Source organism: Oncorhynchus keta, chromosome 35, assembly GCF_023373465.1.
Source record: "Oncorhynchus keta strain PuntledgeMale-10-30-2019 chromosome 35, Oket_V2, whole genome shotgun sequence".
NCBI lineage: Eukaryota > Metazoa > Chordata > Actinopteri > Salmoniformes > Salmonidae > Oncorhynchus > Oncorhynchus keta.
Window position 1 is genome coordinate 65087705 of NC_068455.1, and position 15939 is coordinate 65103643.

Genomic DNA, 15939 nt, shown 5'->3' on the forward strand with positions numbered 1-15939 from the left:
TATAGGGGCGGCAGCATAGCCTAGTGGTTAGAGCGTTGGACCGGAAGGTTGTGAGTTCAAACCCCCGAGCTGACAAGGTACAAATCTGTCGTTCTGCCCCTGAACAGGCAGTTAACCCACTGTTCCCAGGCCGTCATTGAAAATAAGAATATGTTCTTAACTGACTTGCCTGGTTAAATAAAGGTAAAAAAATAAATTTTAAAAAATTACACTGTATTAGACTATTAGACTGTATTCAGACTGTATTCAAACTGTATTAGACTATTAGACTGTATTCATACTGTATTCCGACTGTATTCAAACTGTATTAGACTATTAGACTGTATTCAGACTGTATTCCGACTGTATTCAAACTGTATTCAAACTGTATTAGACTATTAGACTGTATTAGACTGTATTCAGACTGTATTCAGACTGTATTCAAACTGTATTAGACTGTAGTACACAGTATTCAGATTAGAGGTTGACCGATTATGATTTTCCAACGCCGATACCGATTATTGGAGGACCAAAAAAAGTCGATACCGATTAATCTGACAATTTATTTATTTATTTGTAATAATGACAATTACAACAATACTGAATGAACACTTATTTTAACTTAATGTAATACATCAATAAAATCAATTTACCCTCAAATAAATAATTAAACATGTTAAATTTGGTTTAAATAATGCAAAAACAAGGTGTTGGAGAAGAAAGTAAAAGTTATAGGACTATTTCTCTCTATACCATTTGTATTTCATATACCTTTGACTATTGGATGTTCTTATAGGCACTTTAGTATTGCCAGTGTAACAGTATAGCTTCCATCCCTCTCCTCGCTCCTACCTGGGCTCGAACCAGGAACACAACGACAACAGCCACCCTCGAAGCAGCGTTACCCATGCAGAGCAAGGGGTACAACCACTCCAAGTCTCAGAGTGACGTTTGAAATGCTATTAGCGCGCACCCCGCTAACTAGCTAGCCATTTCACATTGGTTACACCACCATCTCGGGAGTTGATAGGCTTGAAGTCATAAACAGCTGCTGGCAAAACTCAGGAAAGTGCTGTTTGAATGAATGCTTACGAGCCTGCTGCTGCCTACCATCACTCAGTCAGACTGCTCTATCAAATCATAGACTTAGTTATAACATAATAACACACAGAAATTCGAGCCTTAGGTCATTCATTTGGCCGAATCCGGAAACTATCATCTCGAAAACAAAACTTTTGTTCTTTCAGTGAAATACGGAACCGTTACGTATTTTATCTAAGGGCTGGCATCCATTAGTCTAAATATTCCTGTTACATTGCACAACCTTCAATATTATGTAATAATTACGTAAAATTATGGCAAATTAGGCTGCCCAAACTGTTGCATACACACTGACTGTGTGCAATGAACGCAAGAGAAGTGACACAATTTCACCTGGTTAATATTGCCTGCTAACCTGGAGCTGACAAGGTAAAAATCTGTTGTTCTGCCCCTGAACGAGGCAGTTAACCCACCGTTCCTAGGCCTTCATTGAAAATAAGAATATGTTCTTAACTGACTTGCCTAGTTAAATAAAGATTAAATAAAGGTGTAATTAATTTTGGTGTCCAAAAATACAGATTTCTGATTGTTATGCCCTAATTAATCGGCCATTCCGATTAATCGGTTGACCTCTAATTCAGATTGTATCAGACAGTATTCAAACTGCATCAGACTGTATTCAAACTGTATCAGACTGTATTAGACTGTATTAGACTGTATCAGACTGTATCAGACAGTATTCAAACTGTATCAGACTGTATGAGACAGTATTCAGACTGTATCAGACTGTATTCAGACTGTATCAGACTGTATTAGATTGTATTCAGACTGTATTAGACTGTATCAGACTGTATTCAGACTGTATCAGACTGTATTAGACTGTATCAGACTGTATTAGATTGTATTCAGACTGTATTAGACTGTATCAGACTGTATTCAGACTGTATCAGACTGTATTCAGACTGTATTCAGACTGTATCAGACTGTATTAGACTGTATCAGACTGTATTAGACAGTATTCAGACTGTATCAGACAGTATTCAGAGTGTATCAGACTGTATTAGACTGTATCAGACTGTATCAGACAGTATTCAAACTGTATCAGACTGTATGAGACAGTATTCAGACTGTATCAGACTGTATTCAGACTGTATCAGACTGTATTAGATTGTATTCAGACTGTATTAGATTGTATCAGACTGTATTCAGACTGTATCAGACTGTATTAGACTGTATCAGACTGTATTAGATTGTATTCAGACTGTATTATACTGTATCAGACTGTATTCAGACTGTATCAGACTGTATTCAGACTGTATTCAGACTGTATCAGACTGTATTAGACTGTATCAGACTGTATTAGACAGTATTCAGACTGTATCAGACAGTATTCAGAGTGTATCAGACTGTATTCAGACTGTATCAGACAGTATTCAGACTGTATCAGACTGTATTCAGACTGTATCAGACAGTATTCAGACGTATTGGCTGCATCAATAGTTGTGCATTATAGATGGAGTAGGGTGCCATTTACCTGTTATACTGTATCTGGAACTGGTCTGGTCGGAGAAAGACTTGGACACACATACAGAAGCAGGCACACAGGCAGACAGGATACACACACACACACACACACACACACACACACACACACACACACACACACACACACACACACACACACACACACACACACACACACACACACACACACACACACACACACACACACACACACGATACACCCACGATACACACTTGTCTAAAGCTCTACTCTAGCACAGACTGTGCCGGCTGATTGAGGTTGACTGTGGTATTATTTCATTAATTCAGTTTTTCAACTTGGTCGTCTTTCCCTTCCTTCTTTTTTTCGTCGGAGGAAGAGGGTGGCGTCCTCGAGTGCTCTACAAATCCCCATCACTGCTGATCATTGTCTCAATTACTCATCCGTCGCTCCCTCCTTCTTTCCCTCCCTCTTTCCCTCCCTCCCTCCCTCCCTCCCTCCCTCCCTCCCTCCCTCCCTCCCTCCCTCCCTCCCTATCTTTCCATTCTATTCCTGTTCTCTCTCCTCTCTCAGCTCATCCCAAGTTACTCTGTGTCCACTCCTCCACCCCCAAACCGCTTCGTCACATTCCTTCTTTTCTTCTCCTGCTATTTCTCGTTCTCTCTCTTTTCCTGTGCTCCAAAGTGATGTGGTTAAGACTAAAGAGCATGCTACTGCTACTTTCATAATCCCTCTCTTTTATCTTTCTCTTTTCTTTGTGTTCTTTTGAACCATTACCATAAGTGACCACAGCTTAAAGTCGTCTCTTTTCACCTCCCTTTCTCTTCCTCGCTCTCACGCTATGTCTATCACTTCTCATAGTCTACTGCCTCAGTCATGTCAGCAACAGCTTGTCATAAACGATCAGTGTCTCTCTCCTCCCTCTCTCTGTGTTCCCTTGCTCTTATGATCTCAGTGTCTTCTTCGTTAAACTCCCCAAAGCGATCATTTCCCTTCTTCTCTTCCCCTCAATCCTTTTCCAGCCTTTCAGTCCTTTTTTTACCTCCATCTGTGCCCCTTTCTCTCCCCTCCATTGTGTTTCTCCTCTCCTCCCATTCAGCCGGTCTCTCCTTTCTCCCCCTCATCGTCTCAAGCATCTCTCCACCGTTCTCTTCGCTCTCCTCTCCATCCCTCCATCTTGATGTCCTTGCCCTCTACTGATCTCTCTCTCTCTCTCTCTCTCTCGCTCTCCTCCTTTTACGCTTCCCAACGCTCACAGGCTGGTAGGAGAGACGGAGGGATGGAGAGGTGTGATGAGTTAGGCTCTCTTCTTTCACACCTCTCTCTGGCTCTCCCTTGCTCCCTTATCTCCTCTCCGTCCAACACCTTAGTCTGTAGCCTCAAGCCAAAGAGAGACAAACATGGAAAGAGGGATGTATTTTTGAGGGAGGAAAGCAAAGTTCTGCCCTTGAGGCTTGAACCAAAAGAGAGGGAGGCGAGAGGTAGAAAGAGAGCGGAGAGAAAGAGAAGGGAAGGGTGTGCACAGGCATTTCGCTACTCCCACAATAACATCTGCTAAACACTTGTATGTGACAATATATATATATTTTTAAGTAATAATAATAATAATTAAAACATAACAAATTTAAATTTGCTCTCATCCTTTCTCTTCATGCCTCGCCCCTCTCTTCTCTCAATAAATTATTTTAGACTCAGCCTATGGATTACATTAGTCTGTACCGATTTGTGCCATTATGTATCCTCTCTGTTCTCCCCACCTGCACTCCCCCATCTTCTCACCTGTCTTACCCACCCCTCTCCCAGCCTGAACAGTTCTCTAACGAGCAGCGCCTGTTTGGTGGTTCTATTGGTAAACTTGGATTAAAGCATGGTGATTGCAACACCAGGGTTGTGGGTTCAAATACCAAAATGTTTACTTAACACAAGTAAATTGCTTTGGATAAAATCATCTACTAAATGACCACACTGCTGTACTGTTCCATTACTTATTGCAGATGTCCATTTCTACATTTTATATCACCAATCATAAACTTTGATTATTGTCCCTTCGTCATAATAATAATATCATCATCATCATCATCATCTAGTCTGGAGCTACAAGCCCATCTCTCTGTCCTCCAGTGTGTTGGTCCAGTCTACATAGTATACTTCTATATCAGGGCAGTTTATTGAAGTTAATTAGTTTGTATTAGTGACTGAGTCCACAGAGCTCAGTCAGTAGGCTGTTAAATGAGATCCTCTGGGCCGAGACCTTAGCACCTATTAAAAGCCTCCCATCTTGTAGGACTGTGACATTTCACGGCTTCTGTGTGAGTTTAATCACTACGCCTGCAAATGGCACTCATGTTTTGGTTGGGTAGAATGGTTTGGCTGTATGAATGGGAGGCATTGTGAAAGGAAGATTGGAGTTATAGTATGTGTGTGCATAAGTGCGTGTGTACATGCATTTGTTTGTGTGTGTGCACGTGCGTGTGTGTGTGCGTGTGTGTGTGTGTGTGTGTGTGTGTGTGTGTGTGTGTGTGTGTGTGTGTGTGTGTGTGTGTGTGTGTGTGTGTGTGTGTGTGTGTGTGTGTGTGTGTGTGTGTGTGTGTGTGTGTGACACTCCTCCTAATGTGTTCTATGTTCTTCCCCCTCCAGCCACGTCAGATGGGACGCGCCAGGGTCTGGAGAGTATGAGGGGAGGAGTGTGTGCCACGCAGGGCATGAAAGTGGTCCTTAAAGTGGGACAGAGTGAGTACTGACACACACACGCAGTGAAAAACACACACCGACTACTATATTCTCCTCGGAGTGTATTAGTGTTGATTCGAGGCAGAGAGCTGGAGGAGAGGAGCATCCAGGATCACACAGCTCTAATGAGGCCTGTTGACTTCACTCACTAACACTCTGAACACCACTATTCTCTCTGATACTGGCTCCCTATGCCCGCTCACACCAACTAGTTCTCACAGTCTCACGTCAGAATGATGTTTAAGGTTAAGTGCAGGCATTCACGCCGAACGGTTCTGGGTATCAACACCACTGGTGACCTGGCTGCTCCCAGGGTAGGGAGTAGGCTGCTCTTTCTGGGTATCAACACCACTGGTGACCTGGCTGCTCCCAGGGTAGGGAGTAGGCTGCTCTTTCTGGGTATCAACACCACTGGTGACCTGGCTGCTCCCAGGGTAGGGAGTAGGCTGCTCTTTCTGGGTATCAACACCACTGGTGACCTGGCTGCTCCCAGGGTAGGGAGTAGGCTGCTCTTTCTGGGTATCAACACCACTGGTGACCTGGCTGCTCTCAGGGTAGGGAGTAGGCTGCTCCTTCTGGGTATCAACACCACTGGTGACCTGGCTGCTCCCAGGGTAGGGAGTAGGCTGCTCTTTCTGGGTATCAACACCACTGGTGACCTGGCTGCTCTCAGGGTAGGGAGTAGGCTGCTCCTTCTGGGTATCAACACCACTGGTGACCTGGCTGCTCCCAGGGTAGGGAGTAGGCTGCTCTTTCTGGGTATCAACACCACTGGTGACCTGGCTGCTCCCAGGGTAGGGAGTAGGCTGCTCTTTCTGGGTATCAACACCACTGGTGACCTGGCTGCTCCCAGGGTAGGGAGTAGGCTGCTCTTTCTGCCTGGCTCCCAGGTAGGGAGTAGGCTGCTCTTTCTGGGTATCAACACCACTGGTGACCTGGCTGCTCCCAGGGTAGGGAGTAGGCTGCTCTTTCTGGGTATCAACACCACTGGTGACCTGGCTGCTCCCAGGGTAGGGAGTAGGCTGCTCTTTCTGGGTATCAACACCACTGGTGACCTGGCTGCTCTCAGGGTAGGGAGTAGGCTGCTCTTTCTGGGTATCAACACCATTGGTGACCTGGCTGCTCCCAGGGTAGGGAGTAGGCTGCTCTTTCTGGGTATCAACACCACTGGTGACCTGGCTGCTCCCAGGGTAGGGAGTAGGCTGCTCTTTCTGGGTATCAACACCACTGGTGACCTGGCTGCTCTCAGGGTAGGGAGTAGGCTGCTCTTTCTGGGTATCAACACCACTAGGGAGTGACCTGGCTGCTCCCAGGGTAGGGAGTAGGCTGCTCTTTCTGGGTATCAACACCACTGGTGACCTGGCTGCTCTCAGGGTAGGGAGTAGGCTGCTCTTTCTGGGTATCAACACCACTGGTGACCTGGCTGCTCCCAGGGTAGGGAGTAGGCTGCTCTTTCTGGGTATCAACACCACTGGTGACCTGGCTGCTCCCAGGGTAGGGAGTAGGCTGCTCTTTCTGGGTATCAACACCACTGGTGACCTGGCTGCTCCCAGGGTAGGGAGTAGGCTGCTCTTTCTGGGTATCAACACCACTGGTGACCTGGCTGCTCCCAGGGTAGGGAGTAGGCTGCTCTTTCTGGGTATCAACACCACTGGTGACCTGGCTGCTCCCAGGGTAGGGAGTAGGCTGCTCTTTCTGGGTATCAACACCACTGGTGACCTGGCTGCTCCCAGGGTAGGGAGTAGGCTGCTCTTTCTGGGTATCAACACCACTGGTGACCTGGCTGCTCCCAGGGTGGGGAGTAGGCTGCTCTTTCTGGGTATCAATACCACTGGTGACCTGGCTGCTCCCAGGGTAGGGAGTAGGCTGCTCTTTCTGGGTATCAACACCATTGGTCACCTGGCTGCTCCCAGGGTAGGGAGTAGGCTGCTCTTTCTGGGTATCAACACCACTGGTGACCTGGCTGCTCCCAGGGTAGGGAGTAGGCTGCTCTTTCTGGGTATCAACACCATTGGTGACCTGGCTGCTCCCAGGGTAGGGAGTAGGCTGCTCTTTCTGGGTATCAACACCATTGGTCACCTGGCTGCTCCCAGGGTAGGGAGTAGGCTGCTCTTTCTGGGTATCAATACCACTGGTAACCTGGCTGCTCCCAGGGTAGGGAGTAGGCTGCTCTTTCTGGGTATCAACACCACTGGTGACCTGGCTGCTCCCAGGGTAGGGAGTAGGCTGCTCTTTCTGGGTATCAACACCACTGGTGACCCTACCTGGCTGCTCCCAGGGTAGGGAGTAGGCTGCTCTTTCTGGGTATCAACACCACTGGTGCAGCTCCTGGCTCTGTATATATACCGTGGCGAGGAAAGGGTCTCTATTGGCCCTGCTAATGACTCTACTGCTGCGGTTGCCCTTGGGTGACGGAGAGAGGCCAAAGTCATACTTTCTCTTCGATACACATCATCATACTTGGTTGTAAACACACAAATAAATACAGAGGTCAGTATAATTTTACACACACATACACACACTAGGTCAGTTCTGTGTCGGTTCGATTATTCAACAATTCTCACGGTTTAGATTATTTGGGTTGAAGGCTGTAACAGCACAGAATAAAACAATGAATAAAAGTCCCTTGATGGTAGTGACTGTCCATTACGGATAATCACTTACTAACCATCATTTATTCACTTTACTTGAACATTTCAGTTGTTGTGTATATTACATTTTTTTATTGATGACTTTAGAGCTGCTGCCTATGCTGTCTGACAAAATCACTATTTTGTAGTTCTTCAAGTAAAGAAGGCATACTTTTATGACTGCTGAATAGCAACTATCATACTTAGATCATGTATTTTCAGGTAGAGATGCCTCACGAAGCAACAGCTGCTCTCACAATCGTGTATTCTGACTCTTCTGTAGCAGGCGTACAAAAAACACAGACCGGACAAGTAGATGCGCAATGGATTGTGGTCATTGTAGTTAATTACCACATTTATGTGGTAAACTATGTAGAATATTGGCCTGTTGGAAACTACAACTCCCTACTACATCGAACAATTCAGGCTGGATCTGTGCAATGTCCATATTGAGCTCACAGAAAAACTAAATGGAACTCAAATAATTGAACCAACTTCAATTAGTTTAAAAACTGATCAATAACCCACATTTCGGTTAATCGCTCAGCACTAATACACACACAAATAATACATTTTTACCCACATAGGCATTCTCATTAAACACCCCTCCCATTCAGCCCTCGTTCCTCTACCCCACCCCACAAGCATATGTACACCTGTCCACACACACACACACACACACACACACACACACACACACACACACACACACACACACACACACACACACACACACACACACACACACACACACACACACACACACACACACACACACTCCTCATAATATAATCCACTCCCTCCTCTCTCCCACACATTTCCCCAACAGTGTTATCTGCTCTGTGTGTTGTTGTGCGTATTGTGGAAGCTCTTATCCTGAGAGGGAAGTGCTGCTGCTGTCTCTATCTCTCCATCATTCTCCACACACAGCCCACCCAGAGGAGATGCATAGCACTCCCTCTATATCTACTTTATTTCTTTCTCTCGCTCTCTCTTTCTTTCATTGCTGGTTCAATGAAAACCGGCATCATTGACTCTCTTTCACCTTTCTTGTTCTTCCCTTGCTCTCCGTTTCTCCCCTCCCTTTTTCTTTCTTTCTTTCTTTCACTCAAGCTCTCCCTCCCTCCCTCCCCACCCATATTGTTTGCTCCTTTCACCCCCCACTCTCTCCCTCAATACCTCCCTCTCCCCCCACGCCATCCTCCTTGCCCACTCTCTCTCTCTCTTTCTCTCTCTCCACTCCTTTCTCTCCTCCTCACCCCATCTCTCCTTCTCTCTCTCCTCTCTTTCTCCCTCTCTCCTCTCTTTCTCCCTCTCTCCTCTCTCTCTCCCTCTCTCCTCTCTCCTCTGTCTCTTCTCTCTCTCCACCTCTCTATATCTCTCCTCTCTCTCTCGCTCCCTCTCTCTCTCCCGCTCTTTCCTCTCTCTCGTCCTCTCTCCTCTCTCTCTTCTCTCTCTCGTCCTCTCTATATCTCTCCTCTCTCTCTCTCTCACTCCCTCTCTCTCTCCCGCTCTCTCCTCTCTCTCTTGTCCTCTCTCCTTCTCTTCCTCTTCTCTCTGTGTTATATGTTGTGTGTCTGAAAGGTCATGTCTGCTCTGTTCGTCGTCTTAACAAACACTGTGCCACCGCATAGAGATCCCTGATGAGATGGAGCACTGCTCAGCTCTGCTCTGACACACACACACACACACACACACACACACACACACACACACACACACACACACACACACACACACACACACACACACACACACACACACACACACACACACACACACACACATACACACACACACACACACACACACACACACACACACACACACACACACACACACACACACACACACACACACACACACACACACACACACACACCTACACTTTCTGAGAAACATACACAGAGTCTCTCTCTCTTTCTCTCTCTCTTCTTTCCTACACACACACTAGAGTCCACCCTCAGCAGCCCCAGCAGTCATATTGATCCAAACTCACCTCATGCCAAGTTCTGATTGGCTGTCTTTCATCAGAGGGCCCGTTGACCAATAATACCTGCCACTGTGTATGAACCTCCGTAAATGTCAGTTAGTGTAGAGTTATAGCTCTGCACATAGACTGTGTGTCCGCGTGTGTGTCTGCACATTGTGCAGTCTCTGTGTACTCAGCACAATAGGGACGTTTATTATGTCCCCCTCATTAAATCTATATGGGACTCTGTCATAGCCATGGCTAGAGGATATTAAGTGTCCTAAATGGCACCCTATTCCCTTTATAGTGCACTACTGTTGACCAGAGCCCATAGGGACGCAGCCTAGCACTTCAGTGGGGCTGTTCCCTGTCTGACAGATGGGATGGTGTGGTAATTGGAGATGATGGGCTTTTATTACAGTTTTATATTCATTGTGGTCATTTTACAAATGGAAACTCTTTAAGTATCCTATTTTAATCTCGTTGGATAGCTCTTTTGGAAAATGACGTTGGAAGACGATCAATATTTAGTTTCATTTAATGGGCCCCAGAGGCGTTGCATTAGCGCCACAGAGATCTTATTATTGGTGTACCTGTTTTGAGGTTGTGTTATCTTGACCGGGGTATACCCCTGTTTTCTTCTGCTAGACCCCTATGGACTGCCCCCGAAACCTGCAAAACCAGACCAAAGCGCGGGCCGCACCAACACCAGAAATACAGGTAAGAGGGGTGTGGAAGAGCTTACACACTAACACTGTCATGAGGACAAACTTCAACCAAAAAGACAAAAAAAGCGAGTGAGTAGAGAGAGGAAGGAAGCGACAGAGAATGAGGGACGGTAAAAAAACGACAGATGGAGGATACGAGCCAGCAACATCTGTGGGGTCTCTATTAATTCCATCCCTCCATCGCTCTCATCCCTCTCTCTGTCCATCCGCTCCTTTCCTCTCCTTCCCTCAGAGCTAAGTGGCGCAGGCGAGGAACGACAGCACTAATAGCTACCCGGAGAGGGGGGAGTAAGGGGGAGACCGGGGGCGCAATTTGAAAGAGTTATTATGGTCGTTAGTTTGGGCGGCCTGGTTTCTGTTGGTCCGCGGAGAGAAGAGAGGAGAGGAAAATTATAAATCTGAGCAGAGAGAGAGAGAGGAGAGGGAGATAGAGGAGGGGAAAGAGGACAGGAGAGGAGAGGTGTGGAGGGTAGCTGATGCGTGAGGAGAGAAGAGGAAGATGAAAGGAGAGGAGAGGAGCGGGATGTTGCCTCATGGCAGGGAGCTTGTTGACCTGTTCTTTGTGTGCTGGGTTGTTCTGTCCCAGACACATAATCTGTGTCCCAAACTAAACCCTAGTCCCTATACAGTGCACTACTTTTGACCAGGGCCCATAGGGCTTTAATCAAAGGTAGTGCACTATGTAGGGAATAGGGTGCCATTTGGGATGCTGCCACGCAGGCCATTTCTCTAGTGTGAAGTGTAAATGAGAGAACTGATGAGAGTAATGGAGAAAGCACGGAAGACAGAAAAGGGGAGTGAGAAGGGAAGAAGATGGCTTTAGCTGTTGAAAGAGAAAGAGGGATAAACACTGAAAAGGGAAGAGAAGCGAGAGGGAGGGACACTAGATGGCTGTACTGTTGAATAGGAAAGAGACAGAGAGTGGGGAGGGAGGGGGAGGGAGAACGAGGGAATATGAGGATAATAGAGAGAGCTGGTGAAAGGAGTAGGAGGTAATGGAGAGAGATGTTTGGGTAATGGAGGGATGGAGGGAACGAGAGGGGAAGGGAGGGAAGAAAGCGAGAGGGGGAGAGTGGAATTGGCGACTAGTATTAGCGTTTTGCCTCTCTGTCAGTCAGTCAGTTAGTCCTGTGTACGCGGTAGGGGAGCTCGCAATAGGGGGTGATGAAAGGGCGAGCCGAGGGGGGGGGATGTTATTATGTCCACAATGACCCAGAGAGAGGGAGAGCCACAGAGTGAGGGGAAGACGAGATGAGAGAAGAGAGGGAGGAGAGAGAAAATGAGTGGGGAATGTGCCAAGAATAATGATAACCCAATCCTACTGCCGCGCTTCGCATTACCACCCTAAACGCTACCAGCACCAACGTTCGCACGGGCAACACGACCACTCCTCACAGGGGGTCCCAAACCCACCAGCACCTGCTGGGCTGTAACCGTACATGCGGTCGGACCGTGCGGTTGGGACCAGGTTCCAACCAGGCAGCTTCACCTTGTGGTCTCAAGCTATAGAGACCCAGATTACTTCCCAAATTGCACCCTATTCCCTATATAGTGTGCTACTGTTGACCAGAGTCCTGCACAACGCCCTATGGGCCCTGGTAAAAAGTAGTGCACTACATAGGGAATAGGGTGCCATTTGGGACTCAGCATAAACCACCCAACCATTCGGGCTCCTTCATGTGGATAGCGCTAATGCTACGTAAACAGCGTTGTTAGGCTTAAGGGATGTAGCGCTACCTTGATCCACACACTGTAGGTTGCTGTGGCTTCAAGCCAGAGCCAGTCTCTCAGTAGGCCTCTCCACAGGCACACAGGAACATTCCAAACACTCTTATATCCAATGCCATCCACTTATTCATGTGGATAGACAGACCACATATGGTCACGGTCACATTGGCTGCATTTTTGCTGCATTCCTCCTGGTGTAGCCTTTCGTGTTCGTGCCTCTATAACTGAAGGGAGACTGTTAGTCACCTTGCTGTGGTGTAGACTGTTTATTGGCGCGTAGTATGTACATGTAAGAGGTTACACTCTGAAAAGGCACATTGCCAAAACCTTGGTTCCACCACCTGAGTTTTAGTACATAAAGAGTTTATAGAACATAATATTACAACGTTGGACTTTCTTGTCGTTATTCACAAAAGTAATTTAATTACTGTACTGCATTCGTTTTGAAACACGTTACCCCCAACTAGGGATTAGCATGGGTAACCGGGATCCCAGGAAACACAAACATTCAATGACAGGACCCTGGAAATGACATTTTCCACAATGCCGCAATAACGTAGCAGCAAATTAGCAAAAAAATTAAATAGCACATTATCCAAACAGGTTGTCACATAGAAGTCTTTATCCTTGCGTATTTACTTCACACAAAGTTGCCATTCATTCAAGCACATGTATAATTGACACTCCCGACTGCACACGCGACCCGAATGCAGTCAATAAACCCTACAGGAGACCTTTACAGAATAGTCTATTAAATAACGCGTGCCTCTTTGAGCTGTCATTGTGACTCTTCAGACAGTTTGATAGACCTATGCACAATTCACTAGATAGGCTGTCTGTTAACAATTCAGAAAGGCATGAGGGAAAATTATAACTATAACGTTTGCCCGCTCCTCTGCCCTTATGAGAGCTTCAGTAGAGAATGTATGATCAACAAACAGTAGGCTGGTGTTTTTTTATTTCGCTAGGCAAGTCACTTAAGAGCTCATTCTTACTTACAATGACAGCCTACACCGGCCAAACCTGGATGACGCTGGGCAAATTCTGTGCCGCCCAATCACGGCCGGTTGTGATACCGCCTGGATTCGAACCAGGGTGTCTGTTGTGACACCTCTAACGCTGAGATGCAGTGCCTTAGACTGCTGCACCACTCGGGAGTAGATATGGATATTTTTTAAATGGTCTCGGTCCCCGTTAAGATATGTTGATATTTAAACTATTTCCACTCTTCATCTCCCCGTTATTCATGAGCTGATCTGCTGTCTGTATAATCATCAACTAGATTTAGCCAAATATATGAGATGTTCTGTCAGTCGTTGGAGGAAGTGATCTACAAGCTTCGCAACTTTGGTCATTTGACTTTTGTTTGACTGGCGTTACAAACTTTGTATGATTGGACAGCGCCGTAGCCTCCTCGGAGTACACTCTGTGTCGAGATATAGCCTACTGCTGAAATGCGCTGAATTAGTTGAGGAACATGAGAATGCTCTGAATGAATGACCTGTTTCGTAATTCACAACAATGTCATTGGTGATCAAAGAGAGAGTAACTATCTTGACTAAATATCAGTTTCATTTGCTCTGTGATCTTCACATGGTGGCACAGCACCCCTCTTATTTGGGGAGAACCCTGGCATAGTGACTTGGTTTTCAGTGCTTTAAATGGCCACTTCAAATTTTTGCAGTATTTCGTGGGATAAATATGAATGAATCCAGTATTGAAACTTGGCCTATTTCGGGAAAATATTTATCCCTACAACCAACACTGAACATATGAAATGTAAAAGGTTAGTGAAATTGAAAGAGATATTTTGGGATTTTGGCAATGAGGGCAATTATCTGCTTCCTTCAAACTGCACACAGACAAAAAGGGTATCCAGGAGTTAATCTGACTCTGGGGAAGTAGATAAAGGGCCTCATTGACAAAATCCCAAAGTATCCTTTTAAAGTAAACATTTATTGTGTCATTTTACAGGTGGTACTGGTAACACCACTCATCCCAGGATTCCTAGCGGTGACGGCGGTGGTTCGGGAGGCACGGGTGGTGAGAACGGACCCCTTCCCCCCTCCAACGTGGCTGTCATCGCCGGCGCCGCAGGAGGCTCCGCCTTTCTCCTCCTGGTCACCGCGGTCATCTGCGTGGTGTGTTACCGGCGGCGACACGCCAAGCACTCGGAGTCCCACCACCCACCCCTGTCGCTGTCCTCCCTCACCAGCCCCAAGAGGCACGGCGGTGGGCACGGGGGCGGCCACGGGAGCGGGAATAACAACGGCTCGGAACCCAGTGACATCATCATCCCCCTGCGGACTTCGGACTCGGCGTACTGCCCTCACTATGAGAAGGTGAGCGGGGACTACGGCCACCCCGTCTACATCGTCCAGGAGATGCCCCCCCAGAGCCCAGCCAACATCTACTATAAAGTATGAAGGTCGTCACCATGACAACCTACAGTACCACCAACTACCACCCTTCCCTGTTCTATACAGTACAGTACCACCTACAACCTACCTACAATATACCCTGTTCTATACAGTACAGTACCACCTACAACCTACCTACAATATACCCTGTTCTATACAGTACAGTACCACCTACAACCTACCTACAACATACCCTGTTCTATACAGTACAGTACCACCTACAACCTACCTACAATATACCCTGTTCTATACAGTACAGTACCACCTACAACCTACCTACAATATACCCTGTTCTATACAGTACAGTACCACCTACAACCTATCTACAATATACCCTGTTCTATACAGTACAGTACCACCTACCACCTACCTACAATATACCCTGTTCTATACAGTACAGTACCACCTACAACCTCCTACAACATACCCTGTTCTATACAGTACAGTACCACCTACAACCTCCTACAACATACCCTGTTCTATACAGTACAGTACCACCTACAACCTACCTACAACAGTCCCTCAATGACTTACTCCAAAAGCAGATGTTTAGGGCACTATTCAGCATATGAACTGCCCTATCCAACCCCAGCCACAGCCACAGCCACAAGTGTGTGTGTCTAGCTTACTGAAGAGGCCATCCTTCACGCCCACCACTCTTCACTCAACTGTGTCACTAAGCCAAGTGAAGGTTTAGTATATAACCCCCTACAACCCCCTCCTGGGCCCTTTAAAGAGGACAGCAATGACAAGTACTCTGGGCTACAACCCCTTTCTTTCTCACAGCGAATCGAAAACCCCCATCCAGAGCTGAAGAGAAGAGTCCCGCCCTATACACCATGAGGACAAGTGTGAGAGAACACACACCAAGCTAGTGTGAGAGAACACACACTAGTAACGCCACAGCATGGCCTTATGGGACTCGGACCCTAGAAAACCTACAGTCCAACTACCAACCAGAGAACTCTGTCTGTATCTCCAGTGCTGTGCTATAGCAGACCTATCGAGACTGGCCCCTGACTGGACCTTGACTGGCCCCTGAGACAGACTGTGTCCCCTAATGTTAGTTTGTTTGTTTGTGTGTGTATGGTTTCTCATTGGACCAGGGGCCTCTGACTCTCTCGCCACGTGATCAGGCTCAGGTGCCAGAGGTCAGACCAATTGAGTCTTAGTGACATTCAGATTCTTGTATATTTTAATAACGTGT

At 46.7% G+C, this 15939-nt stretch overlaps 1 protein-coding gene across 1 annotated transcript in view; it reads left to right on the forward strand.

The window, feature by feature from the left end:
• The window catches only part of LOC118369170 (ephrin-B2-like), a 127859-nt gene extending 112902 nt beyond the window's left edge, over positions 1-14957 (forward strand). Inside the window, exons 3-5 of the mRNA XM_052497275.1 lie at positions 5162-5254; positions 10505-10576; positions 14287-14957. Coding sequence (XP_052353235.1) covers positions 5162-5254; positions 10505-10576; positions 14287-14738 — 617 coding nt within the window. The 3' untranslated portion in view covers positions 14739-14957. The remainder of the gene's footprint in view (positions 1-5161; positions 5255-10504; positions 10577-14286) is intronic.
• The last annotated feature ends 982 nt before the right edge of the window (positions 14958-15939 follow it).